The sequence below is a fragment of the Branchiostoma belcheri genome, unplaced genomic scaffold (genome assembly GCF_001625305.1).
Source record: "Branchiostoma belcheri isolate BF01 breed outbred unplaced genomic scaffold, Haploidv18h27 scaffold91, whole genome shotgun sequence".
NCBI classification, from domain to species: Eukaryota; Metazoa; Chordata; class Leptocardii; order Amphioxiformes; family Branchiostomatidae; genus Branchiostoma; species Branchiostoma belcheri.
In genome coordinates, this window is record NW_017804587.1 from 9,301 (window position 1) to 36,934 (window position 27,634).

At 42.4% G+C, this 27,634-nt stretch overlaps 4 protein-coding genes across 7 annotated transcripts in view; 3 read left to right on the plus strand and 1 right to left on the minus strand.

Moving 5' to 3' along the window:
* The first annotated feature begins 1,178 nt into the window (after positions 1 to 1,178).
* LOC109488002 (inhibitor of Bruton tyrosine kinase-like) lies at positions 1,179 to 17,783 on the plus strand. Its single transcript, XM_019792145.1, has 27 exons — positions 1,179 to 1,307; positions 2,014 to 2,814; positions 3,145 to 3,241; positions 3,659 to 3,783; positions 4,389 to 4,499; positions 4,866 to 4,951; positions 5,551 to 5,635; positions 6,009 to 6,126; positions 6,423 to 6,603; positions 6,950 to 7,073; positions 7,468 to 7,654; positions 8,646 to 8,838; positions 9,070 to 9,175; positions 9,381 to 9,901; positions 10,264 to 10,471; positions 11,065 to 11,263; positions 11,631 to 11,748; positions 12,026 to 12,226; positions 12,606 to 12,708; positions 13,105 to 13,308; positions 13,639 to 13,778; positions 14,121 to 14,321; positions 14,661 to 14,804; positions 15,216 to 15,347; positions 15,572 to 15,679; positions 15,970 to 16,102; positions 16,521 to 17,783. Exons 2-27 carry the CDS (start codon positions 2,488 to 2,490, stop codon positions 16,638 to 16,640), a joined length of 4,272 nt encoding a protein of 1,423 aa, XP_019647704.1. The 5' UTR covers positions 1,179 to 1,307; positions 2,014 to 2,487; the 3' UTR covers positions 16,641 to 17,783.
* A 577-nt stretch (positions 17,784 to 18,360) lies between these two features.
* On the minus strand, positions 18,361 to 22,463 carry LOC109488118 (putative serine carboxypeptidase-like 23). The gene is made up of 7 exons (XM_019792281.1): positions 22,200 to 22,463; positions 21,519 to 21,720; positions 20,863 to 21,045; positions 20,215 to 20,436; positions 19,477 to 19,726; positions 18,920 to 19,139; positions 18,361 to 18,503 (listed from the first exon to the last, which is right to left on the minus strand). Exons 1-7 carry the CDS (start codon positions 22,425 to 22,427, stop codon positions 18,369 to 18,371), a joined length of 1,440 nt encoding a protein of 479 aa, XP_019647840.1. The 5' UTR covers positions 22,428 to 22,463; the 3' UTR covers positions 18,361 to 18,368.
* A 297-nt stretch (positions 22,464 to 22,760) lies between these two features.
* Positions 22,761 to 24,993, plus strand: LOC109488119 (synaptosomal-associated protein 29-like). The gene is made up of 3 exons (XM_019792282.1): positions 22,761 to 22,964; positions 23,534 to 23,739; positions 24,203 to 24,993. The coding sequence occupies exons 1-3, from the start codon at positions 22,780 to 22,782 to the stop codon at positions 24,526 to 24,528; spliced, it is 717 nt and encodes a 238-aa protein (XP_019647841.1). The 5' UTR covers positions 22,761 to 22,779; the 3' UTR covers positions 24,529 to 24,993.
* Positions 24,994 to 25,854: 861 nt separating this feature from the next.
* Positions 25,855 to 27,634, plus strand: part of LOC109488122 (TGF-beta-activated kinase 1 and MAP3K7-binding protein 3-like) — a 14,263-nt gene continuing 12,483 nt past the window's right edge. For 3 of the 4 annotated variants that reach the window (XM_019792284.1, XM_019792286.1, XM_019792287.1), the window contains exon 1: positions 25,855 to 25,988. The gene's annotated coding sequence lies outside the window, so the exon portion shown is untranslated. Of the gene's footprint in view, positions 25,989 to 26,635; positions 26,733 to 27,634 lie in introns of those variants that run through there. The other variant, XM_019792285.1, reaches the window with a different exon arrangement.

Sequence of the window (27,634 nt, forward strand, 5' to 3'; positions counted from 1 at the left end):
AATAATCTGCATGTCTCTTGATTTTTGTGGAAATACTAGAAAGAAAATAATTCTCAAGTCAAAACACGTCGTCAACTGCCGATAGTGTGCTGAAGAATAGTAAAAACTGCTGCTATCAAAATAAAAGTGTGCCGTTTTTTTGTTCTGAGGCACAACTGAGATAAAAACCTGAGGAACTGAAAGATCAAGTTTATATGATAACAGCCCTGTTTAGTACTTGGACTACTGTAGTGGTTAAGAAGACATCTAATGCACATAAAGTCAAGCCTTACAGGTGTTAAGATTAAAACTGTACTAGTAACTTTGGACCTGTTTTGTATGGTCAATACTTTCTGCATATTGTAAATAGTACATTGTTATTCCCTTGTTTACTATGATAGTAGTGTATGTAGTTCACTGTTGGGGACTTTTCCTCATTAGGTATGCAGCGTAGTGAACACCCCCGTCTGCACTGTGGGATCTTCAATACGGGAGGAATTTTCCACAGAAGACAGAGCAATACCATTGCGTCGCAGGGGGGTGTACAGCTGCTAGGATAATAGATCAGTAGTCCCAGAATTGGTGAAACAGGGTTTGTAGACAAAAAGAAGCAGGTTGATGATTTTTTGGCAATGTTGATACTTGCGAGAACTAGCATGATGTTAAGAGTTTGTTACATTTTGTATCTAGGGGGAACTTGCTTATTGCAGGCACTGCAATGGGCCTTCGTGAGGGAAGGTATGGACAGGATTTGTACTGTACTCCATTTTACCTACACACGAAAAGGCTGTGGTTTCCCTGCCTGTCAACCTTAACTAGCCTGGAATAAGCTTGGGAGAATTACCAATAAACAGACAAAGATGTTTAATGACGAGTTTTGTGTTTTCTTTGTGTAGTTGCTCTAATATGTTGCTTCACCTTGTGTAATAGAAGACTTTAACTAGATGTAGATACCCGAAGATATTTTCTTAACTTTAAAAGAAACAGTATAATTTAGGAAGGTGGCAATCAAATAACAGGAACAGAAGAAGATATCCCCAAGAAAGTCGTAAAATTACTATATCTGTTGATATGTACGTCAAAGGCCAACATGCAGTGACAGCTATAGCAAGCACTCAGCGGGAAACAAAAGCTGATCTCTGATTGGCTATGGGGGAAATAGGTGACCAATGAAATCCAGCGTTACATAATCGCCCTGTTTGTCTAAAATGGCGGTCCGAGGTTGTGAAATCCTGTGCGAGTCAGCTATGTCGGCAAATTTCTCCGTTTTTCTGTCCGCTTTCAACGCTTTCTCTGCCCCCAGTGGACGTCATTTCAGCTAGACTTGGGTGAGTCAGAATTAATGCGAAAATTTATCCCTATTCGGTGTTTTTAGCTTATTTTTCGGCCGCTATCTCGACCGGCCCCTCTGGAGTTCCATCCGGAATCGATAGTTTAGACAGCGGCGCCACGCATACGTGGCATATCTGTGTTTTGTCAACTTGGTTTCAACACCCTTGTTAGTTTAATATATTCTCTGTCTGTCTTTTTCTTTATTCAAGGCCAATGCAATGATATTTCAGTTATTTCGTACAGCTAAACTACGCTGCTGTTGAAATTGATTTGAAAGTGGGAGGGGGGCGGATAGTTTGTGGGTAAGTTACACGAAGATAGAACGTGATGAACACGTGAAGACACGCAAATTTTTGCTCACTGCGGTTCTGTTGTCATGAAAGAACCGTGATCAAGAGTTGAAACCACAACACCTGTTTGCGTTGTCTTTCGAAAGGGGTAAATTACATGATGGGGACAAACAGGGGGCGTGTCATTTCTGGATTGGGGGAGGGTGTGTGACATTTTGACGTCATTGGGGACAAACCAGAAATAAACATCCCACATATGACATAACAAATATCAATGTTTGACATATGATATTAGCCATTAAGTAAGAAATTATTTTAATACAGTGAGTTTGTATTATAATGCTTATAGATTTTGACCAAAAAAATTATGGTTAACCAGATTTTTAAACGTCTGATTTTTAATTTTTTACAGTGCCACCTTTACAATTATGGCTGCCTGAGAGGAGGGAGAAGCATGGAGCAGTGCTAGGGACTGGGGAGGGGGGTGATGTTATTCTGACTCTGGGGAAAGAGCCAAGAGGGGATCTGACTTCTGCCAAAGACTGTTGAGAGTTTGTTTATTCACTCAAACTGCCTACAAATATATTATTTTTGTTAAAAATCTTGATAACAGTGTTAAGACTTTGTGGAATCACTAAGAACTGTGCCAGTATTCATATAAAGCCATACATTCTTAATAAAAGAGTACTCTATTTTTCTATATAAACAAAAAAGCAAGAAAAAGATGTAAAAAAAAAGTTGGACTGCTTCAGACTTGAACCAAACTGTTGATGACACCTCAGACAGTCCGGTGCTGTAGGAGTTGGTGTTGTGTAGTAGGACAGGGGAGGGGGAGGGGAGAGAGAATACTACGTCAACGACCTTTACTCAAGGTCAAACTGTTGCCATGGAGAAGGTCGCCGTAGAACCTGACTGCACGCCGCGATGCCGCTCATTCCGCCACGCCCGGGACCTGTTCTCGGTCATCACCCAGGGAACGCTTGCGCACGTGAGGGCGTTCTTCGGGAATTGCCACAACTCGGGGACCGTGTTTGACGAGCATGGGCGCACGGCGCTGCACGTGGCGGCGTCCTGCGGGAAGTGGGCCGTGGTGGAGTGGCTGCTGGGATTGCGGCGGGTGGAGGTGGGGAGGAAGGACTGGGAGTCAGGCTGGACGGCGCTGCACAGGGCAGCGTTCTACGGACAGGTCGCCTGCGCGCTGCCTCTCATCAGGGTAAGCTGGTGTGTTTAAGTAGCCTAGTATCCAACTAATTCAGTCCCTACTGTCTTCCTGTTTCTTTCTACTGAAAAGTATCCATCCCCTATTATCTCTTCCCTTTTCTTTGATGCAGTATGGGAAATAGGGAGTGGTTGCTCTCATCAGGGTAAGCTGGTGTGTGTAAGTATCTGTCTCTGTTTCCTTTCATGGGGAACTGGAAAGGGAGAGAACATCTTGAACAACATTTTAGGCCATGTAAACTTAATTTTATGGACACCGTCTTTTGATGGTTTGTCAGACACAATATGTTCTAATGTATCTACATTGTATTCATTTGTTGTCCAGGCCTCAGCCAGTCTACAAGCCCAGGACAAGGAGGACCTGACCCCGCTTGACCTCATCAGGAGAGACCTGCCGGATTATGTGGAGTTCAGAACAACAGGTAAGGTTGCCCCATGGGAGTTTAGATAATTTTCATCTTACTACAATCAAAGGAAGGAACGTTAGACATCCAAGCAAAACATTACATAAGACAAAATAAATCAAGCAGCTGGATGAATTGTCAGATTCTTTATTACCATGAAAATCAATCCAATAGGAGCTCAGGGTTTTCTGTGACTTTGGAAACCAGTCATGGCTTCCTACAAGTATGGGCCTGACCAGTAGAAGGGCTGCTAGACTACCCTGTGAAACTTGTACCAGATGGATTTACCTTTATTACACAGACTGTCCTTTAAAATATTTTATGTAGCTTGTTGTCCTTGTATCCAGGGTTACCCCTTTGAAATAATCCTGTAACTAGTTTGGCTGTCTTTTGTACAGCTGAACCAATAAAATGACATAAATGAATATTACACAGACCCAGCTGATGCCTACAGCTGGGGAACCAACACTAACTTCACCCTGGGGCACGGCAGTCAGCAGAGCAGGCAACATCCAGAGGTGGTGGAACACCTGTTCAAGGAGGGGGTCAGTATCGCACAGGTGAGACATCTTACAGTGTGAACACCTGTTTAAGGAGGGAGTCAGTGTCGCACAGGTGAGACACCTTTCTTGTTCGTCCCTCGTTGTCAAGAATGACCCATGGCCTATGGCCTTGGCTCTTCACTGTCTCGGCTGATGGATCCGGAGGTGGCTGATGAGGCCAATGCGAGCCAGGAAACCTTCCCAACATGTTGAGCACCAGTGGGTGTATGTACAGCTGTTAGAAAGGGATGGAAGTTTAAGTTGTCTTTGGGAAGGAAGCAGATCATACAGACTTATGGCATATGGCATCCTGAAATTAGATCTTACCTCCCTTTACAGCAAGGCAGTTGTGTGTTAAAAAGTCCTTAAGAGTAGCCTCAGCATCAGTGTGCAAGAGCGCCAAAATGGCGATATGCTAACCTGTATAAATAAATAAAATGAAATGAAAATGAAGCAAGTCTAACCCTCAGATTATAGGGAACAACAGACGTTAAACCGGATGGTGATTATGCATGAGTGTATAGAGTATGGATGTTAATATCTGTATCTGTATAGCCGGTATAACCGCCTTTTGGCATAACACACCAGCTGATATTATTATTGACACCCCCTGTGTTTTGCAGGTTGTCATGTGCAAATTCCACACAGTGTTCCTGTCCCACAGTGGGAGGGTGTACACCTGTGGGCACGGCCGGGGTGGCAGGCTAGGCCACGGGAGTGAGCAGACTTACATGGTAGGAAATCTGCACCAGTTTGTATGGAATCTATGATTGTCGATGGAGCTGATGAATAAGTACTCTACATGCTTTCACTTTGAATTAAAGCTCATTTGTGTTGGTAGAATCCATAGTTGTAAAGTTCAAAGTCAATCAAACTTTGTTCCAACACAAGAAAGGAAATCACCATAAGTTTTCGGTAGATCTCGTCAACCTTCGTCAATTTATGGTTAGTTCCTTTCTTGTGTTGGAACAAAGCTTGCTTTAACTTTCTTTAACAGTTCGTAAATGTATAATTCAGCTTCAATGTATGACAAATTTGATAATAAAATCTTTAGTGTTGAACTTATAGTTTTAACACAGTGATACATAACTATTTTGTAGGTGCCCACCCTAGTGGAGGGTCTTGCCTCCCAGACTTGTATCCAGATTGCAGCAGCCAGGGATCACACTGTGGTGCTGACAGATGAGTGAGTTTGTCTACACTTCTTTCTGATATCCTTACAAAACAGTCTTATTTTGTGCTGCCTTAATGCTTTTTTTCTTAGTGCCATATGTAACAGCATGGTGGTAGAATGCACTGGGCCAATGTATCAGGGATTTTCTGCCACCTGTTAGAAGTGCAATAAGTGGTCGTCAAACCAGATCAGCTTATAAACTGAACACTCCTCGCAGCAGAACTGATCGTTATCAGAATAGTGCCCTTCCTTTCATGATCCGCCTGCTTAATATGTAACACTGTCACCTTTTTAAACCTAAGACTTATTTTAGTGTTACCAGTGTCCGTCTGTTTTGTTATCTGCTACGATATTAATTTGCACTTGAAACGTCGTTGACAATATTTTATATACATTTTATGTAATGGTTTATTTCTATTTTAATCGCTTAATATGACGTTTTATACTAATAATGTGATGCCCCAATGTCAATTCAGCCTCTGGCTGCCATTTTTGGGACAGTGTTGTTGTGCTTTAATGCAAATAAACCATTGATATATGTACTGTGCCATGTATAACTGTTTTAAGGATTTTTTTCTACCAAAATAAATGATCTGCTTGTTTGTACCCAGAAACACGGTGTTCAGTTTTGGACTGAACTATTGTCACCAGCTGGGGGTGCTGCCTGCTCCTAAATTCTCCTCCACACCCAGACAGGTCAGTGACCTACAGGTCAATTCCACTTTGAGGTATAGCTTCCAGGGTTTCTTCATCTGTTAGCCTTGAACTTCTGCTATATGGCCATACCTACCATTTGGCATTGTGTATCATATTTCCAGAATTTTTTTTATTAACTTCATATTCACCACAAAACAAGGCTCATGAGAGCCACTCAAATCCTTTGGGTTACTGTACTAGACAGTGAGGACAGATGTTTAAGTTTAAGGTTATACCCATTTGGAAAACAATCACGTGGTAGCATGTTCCGTAGTTATTTTGCTAAATGTCAACATCTGGAATCCTGTGTATAACTGCTCCTCCTAGTGGGTGAGTAAACAGATTTAAGTATGGATGTTTCCTTGCCCTGTAGGTTGCCCCGAGGTACCTGAAGAACAAGCGTATAAAGGGTGTGGCAGCGGGGAGGTTCCACACGGTTCTGTGGACTGATGATGCCGTGTACACCTGTGGGCTAAACGCTGGGCACCTCGGTAAAAACTGGTTCTAAATCATTAGTCATGTAAAACAACCACAATTGAAACAATGAATTTTAAATGCATTGGTAAATTGACTGTAGCAAGTATGAAGACAAGGACTTTCATCCATTGATGTGGCCAAAGTATGAGCATTTTGGAATTGATTCAGAACCTGAATACTAATATTTTTTTTTGCAAATCACAAAAAAAATATCAAGCAGGCAAGTCCGAGTACCAAGAAATTAATTGATGTGGCCTAGTGTGTGTTTATGATATTGGGTTGGTTCACTTTTTTTCCCCCATGTCATCAGGTTTACCAAAAGGAGACAGGACGCAGGTCCAGCCTCACCTGGTCTCCGCACTCAACCTGAAGGACATTCACATCGCCATGGTAACAGCGAGCGACGGGGCGACGGTCATCGCCACACAGAAGGGAGACAACTACGACGTGTTCCTGCTGACAGACTATCAGTGCAGGAAGATTGCTTCCAAGTCAGTCTAAATACATGTATAAACTAAATGTACTAGTAAAGGAGCAAGTTGGCAGAACGTACTGCACCTGCACGAAACCTGTAATGTATTGTTCATAGCATCTCATATAAGGTAATATTCTGATGCAAAAGTCCAACGAAAACCATTTAAAAATCTGGGTTTTGTGCAGGCGCAGTACGTTCCGCCGACATGCTTAGTAAATCTTGAGGTATAACAGTAGGAAAAACGATAAAAAGTAACATTTTAGTTGGGAAGTCATTGTTTACGTTTCTACTTCTTTCTTGATGTTCAGTGCTCATTCTTTACTTGATACCATATACATGTGTGTTGTACCTGTTTTTTCCAGGCAGCTGCACCTGACAAAGCTGGCCGTGTTTGGGGGCCATCTGGACTCCAGTCTGGACAGAGACACTCTACAGGAACAGGGGGGAGACGACTTGGTCGTGCTGGCTCTTAACTCAGCCAATAAGGTAAGCTGTTACATGATACCAATGGCACGTGTCAGTTGTAAACAGCCATTTCATTGGACAAGTGATTTGAATAGTGCATCAGTGAAGATTAAACATCCAGGTAATAAGATATGCCAAAAAAAAAACACTCAAGCAACTGTATATGATTTTGGAAACAGACGTTTTAGCTAGCATCCACTACCATTGGTCCGGGACACTGGAGAGTTATCAGAAAGTCATGTTTATAAAGTTAACAAGAACTACTGATTGATGTGCAAATAATTGATTTGTAATAATTGAAAAGTGTAAGATTCAAATTTTCCTGCCAGCCGTCTGTTGTTTTTTCATCTTTACTTCACCCTAAATTTTACTTTGAATTAAGATGATCTGGTCTAAGATGTTCTCCTGTCTTCAGGTGTACGTCTGGAGACCGTCCTACTCTTCCTTCCACCGCTGCTCGTGGAACTTCCGACACCGTGACCTGCTGGTGACGGACCTGAGCGTGCACAAGTACGGGATCGTGCTGTGTACGCCGCAGGGGGAGGGGTTCACGGGAAGCTTCGTCAGTCTCAAGAAAAAACAGGAGGCCATAACCAACAAAGGTGAGGATGTTTGATAACTGGGAAAGCAGAAATATACAGTTTGTCATGATGAAGTAGAATGAAAAGTGTTTCCTATACCCAAAATTGTACATCACAAGAGAAACTCTCAATGGAGTGTGTCAGTTTCACACAAAAAAAAAAACATTCTTCTTCTTCTTCTTCTTCTTCTTGGGTACTCTCTAACCACCCCTACTGGGGTATCACTGAGAGGGGGGGGGTGCGACGGACTATGGTTGCGCGGCCAGAAGCCCGGCCTTGAAGGCCTCCACTGTCTGGGCTTTTACAAGCTGGCCCGGTAACTTGTTCCACTCATTTATCGTTCTTGGAAAAAAAGAAAATCTAAAACAGTCTGTTTTGGCAGGTATTGCTTGATACTTATATTCATGACTTCCTCTGGTACGCCTATGGGCAGGTTTGAGGTATTGTTCCATTTGAATATTAATATGTCCATGAGCAATTTTATATAAAGATATCAAGCGAGCGGTTCTCCTTCTGTCAACAAGTAACGGCCACTGGAGGCACTTTAGCATGTCAGAAACACTGCTGGTATAGTCATAATCACTAACAGCCATTCGCGCCGCCCTTTGTTGGACTCGCTCCAACGCCTGGGAACCACCGATGGTGTGGGGATCCCATACAGTCGCACAGTACTCCAGGTGTGGGCGTACAAGTGTTCTGTAGCATGTAGATTTGACACGAAGAGGACAGTGCGAAAGGTTACGGCGGATGACTGCCAGTATCCTATTAGCTCTACCAGTGACATAATTTATATGTGTGTCCCATTTCATATCCTGTGATAGTTGGACTCCAAGATATGGATGGGTTTTAACACTAGTAAGATTTTCTGAACATTCTATAGCCATTAATGTGAGAATGACTATGGGTGAGAGGCATTTCTCTTAGCAATGAAAGACATGCAGTTCTGGAAACTAAACTGTGTTTACTACACCTCTTCAAAGTAAGACTTATGATGATGACAACATTTTTTCAGGTGTTGAAGGCAAAGACAAGACCTTGTCCACGTTTGACTCCTTCTCGCTGTCTGCTGTTGTGGAGAAGTTTGAGAAGGAGGAGAAAGCCGCGGTGCAGCTGGAGAGGATCCCGTACATCCACCGCGCTACGGGCGTCACCTCCGACCCCAAGGGGAGGAACTTTGTTGCTCTGCAGGTGGACCCAAAGGCAAGGTAAGGGGAGGAGTCAGTAATTATGTAGAGGGGGTTGCATGCAGTGTTCTTCATTTTATATTTCAGTCGCTATGCTAAGTTTATATGCCATGAATATTACCACTAAACATTGAGTAAAACACCATACAAGGTAGCTACTTTTAATACAAATATGTACCTTGTCTTGCTGTAACTGATACAACAAATCTTGACTTATAACTATACATGAATGTTGTATTTCTGCCCCTGCAGCCTACTGGAGGTTCCGACCATCAGTCCTTCAGACATGGGGAAAACCTTCAGAACACTCCTGGACGAGGCCAGTTGCCATGACAACATCCATGATGTCATCATGCAGGTGGGTACAGTTGCATGATGTCATCATACAAGTTACACAGTTGCCATGGCAATATCAATTATGTCATTGCACAGTTTTCTTTGGATACAACCAAAAAGTCCTTCAAGTGCAGATTGTTTGTCTTACATAAAATATAGAAGCTCAAATGCATGATTTTCAAAATAGATTATTTGCAGTAACTTTGAATCCTTTTTTTCCCTCCCAGCTCCATGGCCAGTCCATCCCAGCCCACAAGTTCATCCTGTCCTCCCGTAGCGACTACTTCCGCAAACTTTTCCACTCCGACAACACGGAAGGTTCCGACTCCAACCATCCCGACGTCCTCAAGGTCAGCCAGGAGGTCGTCAAGGTCGAGAAGGTCAACCATCACATCTTCCTGAACCTCCTCCAGTTCATCTACTCGGACACCTGTGACCTCCTGACCCCGGGGTACAGGCCAAAGTTCAAGATCAAAGTGGAAGGGTCAGAGGGCAAAGGTGGAGGAGACTCGGGGATGTTGAATGGAGGGATGAAGAATGGAGAGTTCGGGGAGTTTTCCCTGGATGACATCGCTCACCAGTCTGCCTTCAGTGTGTACTCACAAGGGAAGAAGTCTCAGAAACACAAGAAGGAGACCAAGTCTAAGGAATCCAAGTCTAACCAGCAGAGTGAAGATGACTCTTCAAACCCTGTTAAAGTTCTGCAGAACACTGCCAAGAGGTTCGGTGTTCAGAATCTGGTGAAGAGGTGAGTTTGGATTGTCCTGGGTGCATTTATGATTATACTGTTATTTTGAAAGTATGTTGAAAAATGGCACATTCTGTGAAACAAAAATTGGTCAGATTCTAAGTCTTTTACAACAACAGCTTCTTTCACAGGTTACAAAATTATGGCACTTTCACTCTGACTGGTGTTTCCCTCAGAAATATAACCCTTCAAAACTAATATTCAGTGCCATCTCCTTGTGTATTCACCTATACTGCATACCAAGTTAGTCCATTGAGTAGAAGTGGTCTTTGGCCCATGCAGTGAGTAGATATGATCTTTGGGCCTTGCTTTGAGCAACAGACAAAAAAGGAAAATACATGTATGTTGTTTTGTACCACCAGGCTAGAAGGGGTGAGGCTGGTAGGTTCCAAAGTGGAGATCACAGAGAAGAAGCAGACCCAGCGTTTCCGGTTCAGCCAGTCCAAAAGCCCGCATCTGTACGACCTGTCCATCCGGTGTGTGGATGGGGAGGTGGTGCCGTGTCACAAGTGTGTCCTGGTGGCACAACTGGAGTACTTCCGCAGTATGCTGGGGTCTGGCTGGATGGAGGTGGGTTTTACATGTATATTACATTATGTAATGTTGTAGTTAAGAGTTTGTTATGAGTGTCCAGTGTGTGTGTAGATGGGGAGGTGGTGCCATGTCACAAGTGTGTTCTGGTGGCACAACTGGAGTACTTCCACAGTATGCTGGGGTCTGGCTGGATGGAGGTGGGTTCTACATGTAGATCACATCGGAATAGATTATAACTGTCTCTGTGTGAATATCGGAGTGTTTAAGATTTCGGGCATGATGATAGATTTGTTTCACATATTAGTGCTACCATGTAAAGTTTGAGCATAATCTTGGAGTTTGTTACTTTACTACATTGCAGACTTCTACAAGCACCCTACATGTTTTGTCCCTCCTACTGTAGTTCCTGCATACTGTAACACTACAATTGACGTACATTATCATGACTGTACAGTGCATCATCCTTTACATCAGTTGAAGATGACAATAGATTCTTCTGAAGAGGTGCACTTTCACATGTATAATTGTATTGATCATTAGCAAACTGAAGCAACTCTTTAGCTGCCAATTCCCTATTGGTTAGGCAGCAGGGAGAAGGTTCGTCAGCAATCAGTTTCTTCATATTCCAGACATCAGCAGACACCCCCCTGGAGTTACCCATCCCGGCAGACGTCCTGTCCCATGTGTTAGAGTTCCTGTACACCGATGACTGCCGGCCTGTGAGAGAGGCACAGAACATGGAGCTCCTGTGTAACGTCCTGACCACAGCTGATCGACTCCTCATCACCAGGCTCAAGGAGATGGCTGAAGTCTCACTCGTCAACCTCAGTAAGTTACTGTGCTGGTTTATATTGTAGTAAATCATCAAATAATCTCGTTTTGGTTCCAACACATGAATTGTTCACACATAGAGCTGAGTGAGCTTTCAACCAGTCACTCTGGTCGTCTTCAATACACTGACCCAATGAAACTTGTGACATGTCTTGTCAAAAGCTCAAGGTGAGAAAAAACTTCTTTTGTTGGAGCAAAGGTTAAACATGTAACTACTAACACAGATGAACTTTTATGATAGTGAAATGTTCTCAGTGGTTTAATTTTCATGGTTTTGTTTTTACCTTCCTGAAGTTGTACCCCTTGTGGGTTGTTGGAGGGTAACAAAGAAGATGAAGTAAATTTTGTTGCCATTCCTCCCCAGTCACCCTGAGGAACGTTGCAGAGTTGTTGGAGTTTGCCTCCGTGTTTAACTCTGCACAGCTGAAGGCAGCCTGTACACAGTTCATCTGTCTCAACATGGCACCACTGCTGGAGGCAAGGTCAGGTCATAGGGCAAGGGTCAGGGCATAGGTCAAGGTTCATAGTTGATTCTATTCAACATTGGACACATGAGTACAGTGTTGAGAAGCCATCATTTCAATTTGTAACTGCCTGTACACTTTTCACCATTTCATTTTTAAAAACCTCTTTCTAGACTATAATGCATGTATGATTATCTCTGTCAAAAGTTACATAATATTATGTAGACAGACATTTAGCATTAAATTGTGAGATTCCACATTTCTTGTATCGTTTTTTTGTGACTAATGCCTACAGATGCCTTGAGGTGTTGAGTGAGGATGTCCTGGATGACCTTGGTGCAGCGTACCGTGCCTCCATCCCGGCCATGTGTCGCAGGGTCATCACTCCTTATATGGACGGGCCTGACCTCAGCTCCATAGCAACAGAGGAGGACAGTCTGGAGGAGGAGTTCAGCATGGAGATGACTGGGTCTTACACTGAGGAGCCCTTCATCAGGTACTGACTCTCTAAGCTAGTACAAATACTTTGTCACCGTCAGACAATGAGCTCTTCTTCTCCACTTAGTACAAAATGTAGTAGCCTTAGCAAGTAAGCAGTCGTGGGTACACAGTGGTGGGCAGCAGTCTTAACACCACATGACCTACAGATCCACAATGGTGAGGCTGCACACTTGATTTAAATCAGTTGTCTATCTAGATACATGCACATGCCATGGTAAAGATGTACATGTATTACATAATAATGAAGGACGACTTGAGCTAAGGTGCAATGAAAGTAAGTTTTGTTCGTGCCATTTAGCAATGTTTTACATGCTGTACTCTCCGTTCTTACTTGTATGTCTCTGACTGTCCTGAATGTTGCTGTTCCTGTCCAGTGTTGAGGACAGTGGGTTTTCGCAGCGCAGACACAGGGACAGCACAGGCAGCCTGCACGAGCCGGTCAGTGGGTCCCCCAGCCAGGCGTGGAAGAAGGCTAAGGTAGGGTGTTTCTGAAAGGCAGCCTGCAGTAACTTTTGTGCTTATAGTTTCATCAAGGAGATTAAACATCAAGACCTCCTTGGTTTCATGAATATTGATTTCAAGTAAAACTTGGTCAAAATATGGTGTAACTTACACAAGATTGTAGAAATCTTTACATTTCTACACATACAATCTTGTGCCATGTGGATAGGCTTGGAATTTGGAAATGCTGTGAAGTTTTAGGAATAATCCCTCTTGGATCTTTTTTCTGTACTGCAGATTACAATTAAGTAAATCCTATTTAGAAATCAAGCATGTTGCCTTGTCAGATGTTTGTGCTCTTTATATGTTTCTTACTTCATGACAAATTGAAAGTGCTTAGTTTCAATAGTTGGACGTACATGATTTTTTCAGGCTAAACCCAAGAAACGCACACGTAAAAGAACAGACAGCACCAAAGGCCTGAACCTGTCTGACCTGTTGCCGGGTTACGTCCCGGTCAAAGGTGACCAGCAGGACGTTGACCTGCTCAGCAGGAGCTTTGAGGAGGTCAGAGTTCATGACCTGTCTGCAGGAGAGGATGATGGGAGAAGTTCTCATGGGGATCCAGAGAAAGAGGTAGTTACCATGGAAACAAACATCCTGCAATGTTGGAAATTGTACTTTTTAACTTGTCATAGTTGCTGTCATGAAAGTTCATCTGTGTTGGTAGTTACATGTTTTAAGTTAAAACTTTTGATCCAACACAAAGAAATCTCTCATCTAGAGCTTTCGACCAGTCCCACTGGTCTTCCTCAGTAGACTGACCCAGTGAGGCTGTTGTGTGGGATCAAAAGTTTTAACTTTAAACTTGTCACAGTTGCATTTGGGTTCTACTTCAAATTTGCAGCCTTCCCAACATTTAGAACATTTATTTTTCCTTAATTTGAATCACATTTTACTCCACAGAACCTGGCTCCTCCAGAGAGTGATGCCTCCTCACACCACGAGACCTCCAGCCAGGATGGATCCATCCCAGAATGCATCTCTACCCCACCCACAATGCAACCTGGTGCAGTGCCAAAGAAGGGACCATGGACCTGGGCAGGGTAGGGTCAAAAATAGTTCCTTAAAATTCTCTTGCTGCTCATCTCGTTATGGAGATATTTGACACTTGTTTCAGACTTAAAACTTAAAACAATCAGTGTTTTGATTAGTATAGTCCAGTAATACTTGAAATTTATCAAATCAAAAATATGTTTATTACAACTTGTTGCCCTAGGGCTAGTTGCAGGTAACAAATACATGGGAACAAAAAAATTATAAAAGCACCTAATTTAGCTAGTCTGGGAGGTGAAATGTCAAAAACTATGTCACACTCTGTAGGGTTTGACTAGTTTTTTTTACCATGGATCAGCCATAAGAGACAGACGTTTTTATCTCATGTCCAGACCCAGCAGTCCCCCATCCTCAGCCTTTGACCTGCGGCAGATCATGGCAGCCGAGCAGACGGCAGCCTACAGGAAGGTGCCGAACCTGCAGCTGCAGAAAACTGCCGCAGTGCAGAAAACAGCCGCAGTGCAGAAATCAGCCGCAGCACTCAGACCTGCTGTAGTTTCTCCCAGGACCCCACCTGCTACAAAGCCAACAAGGTATAAGCATAAAGGCTCATCTGTATTTATAAATAAAAGTTATAAGACTTTTGCATCAAGTTCCAATAGACAAGCCAAATCGGACAATTCTCGAATTTCTGCCAATGTGGAACTTCATCTATAAAATGGCTGAACAATTGTACAAAAATTACTTCAAATGTGTCCTTGACTTTGAACCTTATTCCATTGTCCTAGATACATTGTCAAAGAATTAGGAACACTTCATCAATACATACTAGATAGTTTTTATTCTTCTTATTGCCACCAGTGGAAGATTAGCTGTTCATGAAGCTAAAATCGATGGAGACACATTTCCAATAATTATCTGTACATCTTTAGTGTCCCGTCCCCGTCACCTCAAGGACTGGTCATCACCACTAAGATGTCTCAGAAGGAGCGGAAGAGACAGCTGAAATTCCAGGAAGATTCCAACGCACAGGAGCAAGCAGCACGTGCCCAAGGAAAACCAGTATCCAACCCATGGTGAGCTTCTGCTGTGTATCTGTATCACTCGTGACACATTATAACAGTTATTTATGATTATCATCTGATGCTTTCTATACACATCATTGGATGGGTGAGCAAAAAGTTTTCATGTTGGGATGATAGATAATAGTTTTAGGATGTAAAGAAATACATACTACTAAACAGTATACAAAATAATACCAGTAGTTGCATGCAAGAAGTTACATTGCCTATGACTAAATACAAGTCTGACAAGTCCTGGCAAATGTTAGGTTATAAAATCAATTTCCTGAGAGATGACAAAAATTCATCTTGTCTTGTGTTCTTTTGATATTTTTTCTACAATTTGCTGATTCGCTGTCTTAGTGTGGTCATGTCCCGGTGCAGCATTTAAAGCAAAAACAGGTTTGACCATATTTCTGTCCCCAGGGGCCTGACCCCCAGCCCTGCTGGCCCTGCCCTGTCCTTCAGACAGGTTCTACAGGAGGAGGAGGGTGGAGGCAGGGAGCCTGTCTCCATGGCAACATCTCCCCCATCACACAGTCGGGAGAAGACAATCAGGTAGGAACTGCGCCTGTCAAGTATTTCTTTGGCATAAAATACAAAACTTGGAACAGTGGAAAGAGATGAAAAAGACTGAATCCAGCTGCAGGACGTCTTCGTAAGGCAGTAGATGCAGAACACAGTGGATGATGATGATAATGTGCAATATAAAAACTATTGGTCTTTCAGTAGCGTCAAAAAGTTATGTTTTTGAAATCAAAAAACATTCTGTTTTTCTGCAGTTGGGGCTTGCCGGTTCATGGAGCAAAGCACCATGGGAACAAACCAGAGAAGCAGGGAGATTCCCCACAATCCCCCAGGTCACCCCAGAGCCCAACAGAACAGGCCAAGTAGGTTTCTTCTACTGTTATTATCAGAAATCATATCACTTTTGTTGATAATGCCTCATAAAGTGTCAAAGATGTATAAATTACCTCACAGTGCGTGCAATTAATACCGTCTTGTTCTGAAATCTGCAAGGTGAAATCCGAATAAAACAAGATTCAGGGCAGCTTTCTAGCCTTGAACCATCAAGGAGGTTGACATTTCCTTGGAACCACTACTCTATTACTCTGTCACAATTGAGACTGCACAAATATGCAAATTAGATCACGAGTATGCAAATGTTCTTCCCTCCCAGCCCGTGGCAGAGGAAGGTCCCGTCCAGCCCGCCGGCTCCGTCCACCGTTCAGCTGTCAGCCATCATCGAGTCAGAGAAGGAGCAGAGAGAAAACCTGGTCAGGGCAGCAAACAAACCTCTGGCACTTATTCAGGTTAGATCTCCGTAAATGTCTGAGAACTTTTGCCAATTTTCATGTTGTTACAAGATACACATTACAAATTTATTTTGTACTTAATCTTAGTCCTTATTGTTTTTTTTTTTAATTTCTATTTTGTAGTTTTTACCTGACCAAAAGTCACTGTACATTTTTTTACATTTATTTTTAATAAAGCTACTGTCTGTATCTGCCACCCTGAAAAATTGTGTCCAACAGCAAGAAACCAATGTTTTTGGAATTACTTATTTCCATACAGTAAATAGAATTTTAAGCTCTAGTTTGTAGTTTGTCTATATTATGAAAGTTACTGTACTTTTTAATAGATCAATAAAGTTTCTCTCTATATCTTTGATATCTATATGATATCTGCCACTCACAATCTGTGGAATGCCTGTTTTTTCTGTGTTTGTAGATAGAGGAGCGAGCCATACAGGAGCTGCTGGAGCACTACTCCGCTGCAGGTCACCCCGAGGAGTTCATCACCGTCGCCAGGGAGGTCAAGGTCACCGCGACCCCTGTATGGAGGGCTTAGCAGGTCAAAGGTCACACAACCCAGTGTAGACAGCTTGGGAGGTTAAAGGTCACCCAATCCGTCTGGAGAATTTTAGACTGAGAAGTTTCGAATGAAAACATTGAGAATCTAGATTTTGAAAAGTCCTGTCAAAAGATCTGCATTAAATTTTATTGTTTCGAAAAGGTAGTATGATTAGTGTCATCGCTTACGATGAGTGGGTCTTGCTACACATCCTGTGGTCTTGTACAATGTATGACTTGCATTTCTCATCAGTACACAGTCTTCATCACACATTGCTACAGGGCAAATATCTGAAGGCTTAACTAGGCTGTACATACAACATCCTTGATAACTTTAAAACAATTCGTCATATATGCCTGTATAACTTGGACTTGAAAATAATTTACTGGCAAAGGATCTGGACATTGTATGTGTTGCAATTTTTCCTACATATCCCCATTGGAATCCCCCTGTACTTAAGTAATACTATTGACTTTGACATGTGGATGAAATAGGCCAGGTTGCATGTCTATAATTATTTGAACAGTATTAAAGACTTGATTTGATGCAATTAAAGAGGTAACCTTACTCATAGCCTAAGGTTTAAGTGGTGCAATACTACTTATACTCTCCTCTTACACTACCAGTATAAGATCCAAACTTGTGATGTTTTGATGTTGAATAACACCTTGTATGATCTTCATGACTTCTCATTTACTCAGGTTATTTTTTTTTCTATTTTGTTCCGACATCTTGAAAATAGTGACAGGCTTAGACAAGTACGCCTATTGTTTTTCAGCTTTAATACCAAATCTGTATGTTACATGGTTCTTATGTAACATGTCTTTTGTGAGAATCAGAATAATGAGTGAAAAGTGTGTTATAATCTGTACATTGACAGCAAGAATTTATAATTTTTGCAGCACAAGAAATTTCTGTAACTGAATTACTCTATGCTCGCAATGTGATGTCGCTACCTTGGCCAGTTTGATTGCCAAACAGTTTGTATTGTTGACAGTATGCAATGTGCAAGTAATATTGATAAGGCTGTCACTACAAAAATGTTCTCTTAGAATGAAAAGGAACAAAATGTACAGAATGAAGTGTGATATCTTATAAAAATGCTTGAATCTGGCAATTAAATGAAACTTTTTGACAACATTCAGTCACATTTTTTATTATGGTCCATTTCCTCACTATGTACATGGAATAAAGACTTGTCTTTCAATTACCAAATATTGCATGTATAACAAAGTACCTGAAATAAACGTAAGTATCTGACTCCCTAGGAGTGAAAATATTTCTGTTGACAGTATGTGCATAATATCAAAAAAAAACTGCTAGTGGTCACCTGCATACGTACTATGTTTGGTGGCCATCTGTCTACTGTGACCATTTCCTAGGCATTCAAGTCCCTCAAGTATACAAAAACTCAAAACGGTTTTTATGTTTGTTGTCACTCATCAGCCTTTTCTGTGTATCTTTTTTCGTGCGTTGTGAATTACTTCATTGCAGCGCTTGGTCCTTCACTACATGTCTCATCACAAGCGCTGGTTGGTGAGGAACCTGTTGAACATGTCCAGTGCCCTGAGCTATAGCCTCGAGTCCAGCCTTGTTAGCTTTGGTCTGCTCCCAAAGATCTGCTGCCCAGGCCAAGAGGCGGACCAAAGCTAACATTAAACAAGGCTGGACACCGGGCTATCTGAGCAAGCATGTACAGTCAGGTTTCTAATGTCACGTGTTGAATCACAGTCGCTGGTTGGTGAGGAACCTGTTGAACATGTCCAGCGCTCTGAGCGGCTGATATCCGGGTACTTCATGCCCGGCGTTCCGAACTGTGGCGAAGGTCAGCTTGTCATAGACCACGCTGTATCCTCCAACCTGTGGGATGTGCGGAACAGAAAAAACAAGTTATTTCCATTTCAAAGAAAGAACAAGAAACAGCCACATCTACGAGATTCTGATTCATCAACACAGAGTATAATAGAGGTGCTTGACAAATACGTGCCCTTTAGTTAGACCTATTGCACATTGGACCTCATTTTCAGCATATTACTAGTAGGTGGACTACCTATTTACTTTCGAAAGCCTATGTGGAAATTGGCTTCAATGTTTCAAATAGACTGACAGAACCAACCGCCCGCAAGGACCTCATAGCCTCAGATATACAGACATTTTCGTAACAGGCGACAGCCAAATTTTGCGGTTTGTGGTCGAAGACGTAGTGACCGGCCGTACAGGACCATTTAAGAGTACCAACTCGGGCCAACAAGGTGGTTAATTTGGCCCATACAAACCTGCTGGTCGGACGCCGTCCATGCGCTCCACCCCTCCACCTCGGTGAGCGGCAACGCCCTGAGCCAGGCGCGGGTCCCAGTCACCGGCACGATGGCGTCCACATCCCCGCTGTACACCAGGATCCGCAGTCCGGCCGTGAACAGCCGCTTGTACACCGGCAGCATGGAGGTCAGCAGGTCCTTACGGGAGTAGTCTACTATGGTAGAGCAGGGCGTCCATCTGTGTGGATATCAAAATGAACAATAGATTAGAGAATATTAATTACAACGGCAACATGAAGTTCTAACCTGGTTCCAGATCTGCATCATCCGTCGTCCCTGTCGACCTTTGCTTTTCATTTTCGGTGGATAGTGGGTACTGGACAGCAGGCGCCAGAGACTTTCTGCAATCTTTGATCCACTGCTGGCCAATTGCACTCACAAGGCACGTATGTCATCTGCATAACGTGATGTCAGGAGCAGTGGATTGCTCATTCTTTGACAAAGGCTGGAGTTATACACTCGAAAAGTTCAATTTCTTGTTCTTGAATTATAAAACCATAATTGCATGCTCTTACTTGTACGGCAGGGTGGCGGCGTGGATAGTAGCGATGACGTCAGGTCTGTTGAGGTACTTTTCCATGTAGTCATCCTCACACGGGTACATCTTCCTCCCGACATCCTCCGCCTCTAACCTGCGCTGGGCGAACTTCCTCAGGACGGAGTCGGACCGGGCCAGTTGGCTCAGGAGCTGCCGTCCGCCCCGGCGTCTCAGGCACACGTCCACGTAGATGTTGTAGATGTTGATGTTTCCCATCTCCGTGTGGGCTGGACGAAGAAGGGTTTTTTTTTCAATTTCAACGTCAAAATATAATACAATACAATACTAGTACATAGTGGTGACGCACTCAAGCATCCAATAAGGTGTAGCTACGTATAGGTTAGAGGTTGACGTAAACTTTCCTTGTAATTATTTAAATGTATATTTTTGTGGCAATCTATTTGACTTTTACAGCGTAGTCTCATAACGTTGTCTCCAAAAAGACTTCTGGTGATCTAGTCTTTGCTGACAGTTACGATTTTGCCACCGCGGAAGATCTGCTTAGAGATTGCCATGGCGGTGCGTATGAGATCTGCGTTTATGATACCGTGCTTTGCCTGCAACAGTATTCGGCCCAAAGAAAGATCATCGCTCAGAAAACCGCAGTAAATATAAAAACGGTTCTAGCAACATGAAAACGTCAACCAGAGAGAACTGCTCTAGACGCTAAATCCGATGCCATTTATCCTCAGCCAACATCCAGTCTAGTTCTTACCTTCTGCCAGCAACATCTCACACTCATCCTTCAGACGACCGGGTGATGACGACAACAGCGCCTGTTCCCCATTGGCCAGAAGCGGCCCGATGTTGCTATAGTTACAGGCCTTGTTGATGCTGTTGTAGGTCCTGTCGGAGATGAGGGCGTGGCTCCACCAGAAGAATGTCGCACCGGCGTTATCCAAGTCTGGATCGGTCCAGGCGTTTCCAACCATAAATCCTGGAAGGTTTATGAAATTTTCGTTAGTTTTTTTGTTTGTTAAGCCTTTGTTCATGAAATGGTGGAAGAGGTAAGTTACTTTCCTTGGCGTATCCCCTTGAACATCTATACAGTCGCTTACATGTACAATGCTACCTTGTTTATTGGACTATATATTTATGCAGTATTATTTCTGCTGTATTATTGATTCAGTGTTATCATCACCCGATAGCACCCTAGTTCTGAGTCGCTAAAGGCGCCTGGCCGTGTTGTGCTCGATGTCGCTATCATACCAGTACGGCAGTACGTATATGGAGCATTATTATTGTGTTCAGTACTTCGCCGTTGTCTATTTTATATTCCAATGCAGTGGAGCTATAAAGATAAGCAGTCTCACATTACTACCAATTACGTGCCCTATTTGATATCATGTCGAACAATAATAACCTTCCAAGTTGATGCTTCCGGGCTTCACGGTGTTGTAACTGACGATGTGACTGGCGAGGTTCGGGACGTAATGCCCGGCGTACGACTCTCCCGTGATCCAAAACTTGTTCTTCTGGTACTGCGGGTATTTCTCCAGGAACTTCAGCATGAAGTCCAGACTGTCCTGGGCAGTCTGCCAGTCACCTGTATTTATACATTGTATTTATTGACGTATTTATTAACGAAACATGTCATCACTAGCCTAACACAGGCAGACTTAGCAGGTAATGACTGGCCCACAAAGAGTACAGATGTAATCCAATAAGAATAGTAAATTATAATCTAAGATAAAAGTAGAAAGGTAACACTTGCAAAGCAAATGCATAATGTTTACCCTCGCATATGGTCTGCTCTGTTAATTCTTACTCAAATACATTCATACATTATGGTGACAGGAGTCTAAATCCCTCCTGCTATAAAACTACAACATGATGTAACCCAACACCAGTTACCATGGCGACAGACGCCTGGTTCAGGTCATTGGTTTAGGTCAGTACAGGCAGATACGGCTGGTAACAACAGACCCACAAAATTTCAAAAAGTACAGACGTAAATTAAATAGACCGTAATACAATAAAAACAGTAAATTAAAATCTAAGATAAAACACAAGTCCTGCCTGTGGTGTAGTCTGCCGTGGTGTCGGAGTAAGAGAACCCCACTCCGCTGGGAGATTCCAGGAAAATAACGCTGGCGTTTCGGTTCCAGGAGTACGGGTTCAGGTCCAGCGTCTTGCCGTCCGGGTTCGGGGAGAACGGGCCGTTCTCCTCAAACAAACCGTTGAAGGAAGAACAGCCCGGTCCTCCGTTCAGCCACAGCACCTGGAACCGGAAATTCGTGATGTTTATAGACTAAGAGTACTACTAACTTAGAACATATTATTAACATGAAACATACAACATGAAAAGAATTAAAGCCTTCATCTCGCTAAAGTTTCTACCATTGGATTACCGGCTTGTAATTATAAGTTCTTAATTCAATTTGAAAGGGACATGTGGCTTAGAAGAAAGTTTCTATTAGGATGGCAACGTGAAAACTTGTTCCTCTGCTCTCTTCAGTGAAGCAATTTATTTACTAGTAGTAGTAAAAAGGGTTGAGTGTGTCTGATAATACTTCGCTACTAATCACCTGTTGTACACTAAGCCATCTATCAATTCTTTACCGAACTGCAGATACGAGAAATCGTTCAATAACCGGATTTTCTAGGATTTCCGATACACGTCAACACAGTCACAAACAACATGCATGTCATCTTCATACACAAGTTCATGTACAAGTGAAGGACAGTCCCTTAGCTTACCAGTGGGTCTCGTGCCGGGTCGTTTTGTGACTCCACGAACCAGTAGAACAGCCTGCGTCCGTGCGACTGGTTTACTGTGATGTAACCGGCGTACTGAGAGAACGGCAGGGTCGCGTTCAGGCCTGGCAGAGACTCGATTTTGTCAGAATCCGGCGTCTCTGGCCGAGAGAAGGCCTGCCCGGGACATGTTGCCAGAAATATTGCGAAAAGACAGACGTAGGGTCCCATTCTTACGTGTAGACTGTGCCTGTATACAGAGGATTGACATGAGGATTGACATGTCACGTGTGGCGAACAAGTGCTTTATTGGACTGGGATAGTCCAATTATCATATTGGGGGTGATGTAATAAAATTCAAATAACAAATTTGAACGACTAACTGTTACTTAGTACATACTTTTAAACATTTCCGTAATCTTTCAGCGCTTTCTGTATTGTTTTAAGATGATAGCTATCATGCTAAAAGCTCAAAAGAACGTTATAAAATCGTTTTTAAAATTGACTGCCTCCTCTTTCCTGAGTCGCTTCTTCCGGTCGTTGACCCCTTGTTTCCAAATGACGTCACTTCCCAGTTGAGAAGATGGCGTACGGACGGACAGGAACGTTCGACAAAACTAACCCTTTTGCGGACGACGAGGACGATCTAACCGGCGGGGATGAGGACGATGGAGGGTGGGACTTGATGAGGGATGAGTTGGCCACCCGGCAGGGTAATATTTCCCGCAGTACGCAGCGCTGCTTAGGCGCTATCGCCGAGTCGGAGAGGTGAGTTCCGCTCTTCTTCATGGCGTTTTCGAGTATCTGTACTTCCGGTAACGGTTTCGGACATTTCTGAAGAGGCCGTGACTTGTAAGCCATTCATTGGTCCTGATTTATGCAAACCAGTAGGTTGAAAGAATATGTTCAAAACTAGATGTTCAGCCTCAAAATATATCCTGCTTCTATAACGGTTGTCTATCAATTTATTATCTGTCACTCAGCAGATAATTAATTGATGACAAACTTCCATAAATTTTTACATGAATTTAATTGTGATGAATTTCTTAAAATGAATTACAGTGTGATGGTAGGTTATATCACATTCACTATCTAATATACCTTACCACCATGCACCATCTGTATAGCCGGAATAACTGCCCTTCCAGTGCAATCACCAAGCAGATCTTTCGGGGCCAGGCAGTATCCATTAGCGAGTAGCAAATGGATTTTGGCCAGAGGAGTCACTCCTCTGGCCAATGGATACTGCCTCACCACGGTATGATGTGCTTGGAGATTCCAGTGTGCCCTTCAGCAATCCCCAAGGAGCCATCCTATAACATGTTTTATTCCCCCAGAGTCGGCGTGGCCACAGCAGAGGAGCTTCTCCACCAGCGAGAGCAGCTGGAGAGAACAGAGAAGAACCTGGACAAGATAAACAAGGATCTGGACGTGTCCCAGAGGCACATCACCTCCATCAAGTCCATGTGGGGCGGGGTCATCAACTTCTTCAAGAAGAAACCTCAGGAGCCTCCACCGGTTGCTTCGGAACAGGAGACAAAAGGTAAGGATAAACCAAGAAGAGAAAACCCAAGAACAGCAACTGGATAAATAAATTCTATAAAGAGTCAGACATTTCATTTCAGATACTAGTATACAGTGTACTATCTTTTGTCAGTGAGCTGTATCTGCATCTGTATAGCTGGTATAACCGCTCTTTGGTGTAACACATCAGCTTAACCATGTGATAAGAGAATTTGTCCAGTACTTGATTTATTTTCTATTACAAAAAATGTTTTAACTTGGATGTGAAAACTACTGTTTTGTTTATGTGACACCAAGGAGCTTTTGTGATGAAAGCTCCTTGGTGACACATATCATTTCTAATTGTGCACTGTCATGACTGTACTATATATTTCATGTACATACCCCATACATAGCTAAGCTCTATAGCTTATTAGGAGGTACTCTGTGTCATGCTTTATATCACATTCTTAAAGATATTCTTGTGCACTTTGTCCCCACAGTCCAGGGTGCTCCAAAGCTGAGACAAGCCATGGAGGCGTCCCAGAACCAGCCCAGGCCGGCCGGAGAACACCCCGCAATGCAGCTACGGGACGAGAGCCGCTACGCACACGGGACCTCACAGAGCTTCCAGAAATGGAACGCAGAATTTGAGGACAACCTAGACGACATGTCAACCGGCCTGGGCACTCTCAAGTCGCTGGCTATGGGTTTGAATGACGAGATTACAGAGCAAAACGCAATGCTGGACAGATTAGGGGACAAGACAGACAAGTCGGAGTTACGAATTCATGGCACAAATAAGGAGATGAGAAACATGCTCAAATAATAATAGAGCTGTGTACTGCCAGCTTGTAGGATAGCCTGTCAGTTAATGCTTTGAATGAAATACAAGGAATATAAAGTGTGTTATTTTTGCAAACATTTTCATCTAGTATATATAACCAAATACATGTAATGTAGTCTTCTTTGTGTCAATGGCAAAGAAGTATAACCTTCTTGCATAATATGTAACTTTGACCTTCCTTAGAATTAGATTGTAGTTCTAGGTGATCCTGGTAGCTATCGTAAGATTCGGTGAGATGCCTACGCAAGTAGATCAAAGATGTATGTCTGTATCATTGCTTCTTGAGGCAGTGTTAGTGTTCGTGTTAGTTTTGTTAGAGAGTTAGATATGTCAAGTGGGTATATACCTTTGTACAATCTTTGTACATGTGGCCATTGCTTGTGGCCAGTTTTAAGTTATTCTAATGTTTCATGTACCATAACTTATGTAAGATTTGTAGAAATGTGTAACGTTAGATACAATCATACAAGCAAGGAGCTTCTCCCTATAAGTTCCTTGATACAAGCAAAATTTCTGATCACCAGGAAAGGACTAAAACTGTACATTAAAATGGGACATTAGTAAATAAGATAATGTCATCACTGCTGCTATCTGTGTTCTTATAAGCCATCCAAAAATGTTGTGGTCATTTGAGCTATGTTTTGCTTTTTCACAGTATGAGATGCCTATTCAATTTTTTTTGTACATTTGGAGGTATGACTTGATTTTTGTCATAACATGAGCATGTACCAAGGTCCGGAATATACTGTAGTATAACCTAAGTTTTTAATAAATAAATTAATAAACATGTTGCACCTGTTGTTTCAATTTATGATATCCACAGGCCCATATTCCCACAGTATATCACATAATACTATGTTATGAATATCAAGGACATTATACTTTATGTCCTTGTTAATATCAGGACAATATTTGTAGATAAAGAGCATAAAAACACTTTCACACACCCTCTTTTGGTAAGTGAGGGCATGCTTAAAGCAGAATACATATCCTCTTGGACAAAAATTGGGAAACTCTCAAAAAGACAGGACTGTGAACCTTTCAAGATATCCTCTTTCAACTAAAATTCTTACAACTGTGACATGAAATCAAGTAACACAATTTAGTATAGTGTCAGCAACGTTTTTTTTTTTTTTTGAAAAGGGACTTTCCTACGGTCATGCAATAAGGTTGAAAGTACATGTACAGAATCATTGCTTTGGCTGTTTGGATGGAAACGCTCCAGAGGCGTTGCCAAAAAATGGTGTGACTGCCTTAGTGCACATGCGCAGTGAGAAATCTCGTGCACTCTCGCTCCTAATGATCACGTGCCGCGAGGTTTGGGCGCCATTTTGAATGTAATTTTTGTTTTTCCAAATTTGCAACTTCGCGTCGGTTTATTGCCCGTTGTGATGAATTGAGGAGCTTCAGAGCGCCCACGTATGACTAAACCGGAAGATCAGGTATTTGTACTCAAGTTGCGATCCTTTCTTAGAGCGTGATTTTCACGGATTCGTTGCAAATCGGTGTGAATCGGGGGGAGGGACCTGCTCAGAGATTGCCCCACTTTTGCATGTTGCACAAACCAATCAAGTTTCGCAACGTTTTTTATTCCCGTGTGTCTCAACTTTCACTCCTTTCACCTGGCCGATCTGTCCAACTTTTCATCCCACGAACACAAAGTAAAATCTCAGGAAGTGAAGTTCATCAAACAGCATCATATCACAGTGTAGACATATATATTATAACGTTGTGTTTCCTCTTATACTAACTGGTGCATGACTTGGCTAAACTAGAATGAAATGTATCAAATTGCTCGCTACACATAAACTTCATTGAATCATCATGATAGTAGGATTCCCCGTGACAAAGAACTTGAGTTCCCCATCATATTCCCCAAGGCGTAATCTCGGATGTATTGTCGTGACTTGTGCATGTTTGGGGAAGTCCCCTGTCCGGCTAGTGTGTGTGTGTAGACGTAGGTTTACATTTTTTGCGGTCTACTGATCTCGTGATCTGCCCCCGCCTCACGGTAAATAGTTCCTCCTTCCTTCTCTCTCATTTCTATCTCTCCAAACCGTCGCTACAGGCGTGTGTTTGTGTGTTTGCTTGTCTGTGTGTGTAGAAAGGTGTTCCCGTGGAGTTGAGTCACCCCCCTGAAGCACGTGTGTCCGGGTGTGTTATTATTTACACGTGCGGTGGAAGAGGTGAGTCATCCCTATTTTACACCTGTCGGACGTCACCTCACCTGTGACACTTTGACGTCATTCAGGTGTTCTTAAGGTTCTTAAGATCAAATCCTCAGGATCCTTAAGGTCATGGTCTTCACTTTAGGTAGGATCTGTTGTTGTTAACTTGTTTAGGCAGGTGTAGATTTACTGATCATATAAACAAGCTTCAAAGTAATTATATGCTGATAGGATCTTGGCCACTACAATTATATTTTTGTCAAAATCATTCATAATTTCATTCCAATAAGGTACAATCTTGTTTAAGACAAATAAGTAATGAACATAAAAGATGAGGGTAGATCATGTATTACTGATCACACTAACAGTCTTCAAACTTTAATGATATGTTTACTTGGGTCCTCTCCAAAACATTAGTCTATTTTAGTAAAGAATAGCATTCATAATTTATTCTGGAATGTTGTTCAAGACACGTGAACAATGAAGATCAAAGATGAAGGCATATATTATGTAGCTACACATAAACAATCCTTACTTTTCTTTTTATATAATGGTGGTACAAGTCTGTGACACAGTTGTTTTGAATTCATTATTCCTATTGATAAGGCCATGTTGCTTTGATTATATGGATGACATCCGCGCGCGCATGAATTTTCGGCTGTTTCCAATAAAAAAAAAGTTTTCAACCATACTGTAAATCGTGCAAAAACAGTTGCTAAGTGAGCAAAAATATACCATAAGTTGCAAGGAAAACATTTAGAAACGATACCAATGTCGTAGAATGCCAAAATCAAAGGAAAAAAGACAAAAATGTAAAGAAATGAATTCGAAGAGTAGATTATTCACCATAACATATTCTGTGCCATTTGTTCAACCTTCATGACCACGTAGATTTCATAGTGAAAGCAACTTTTTTTTTT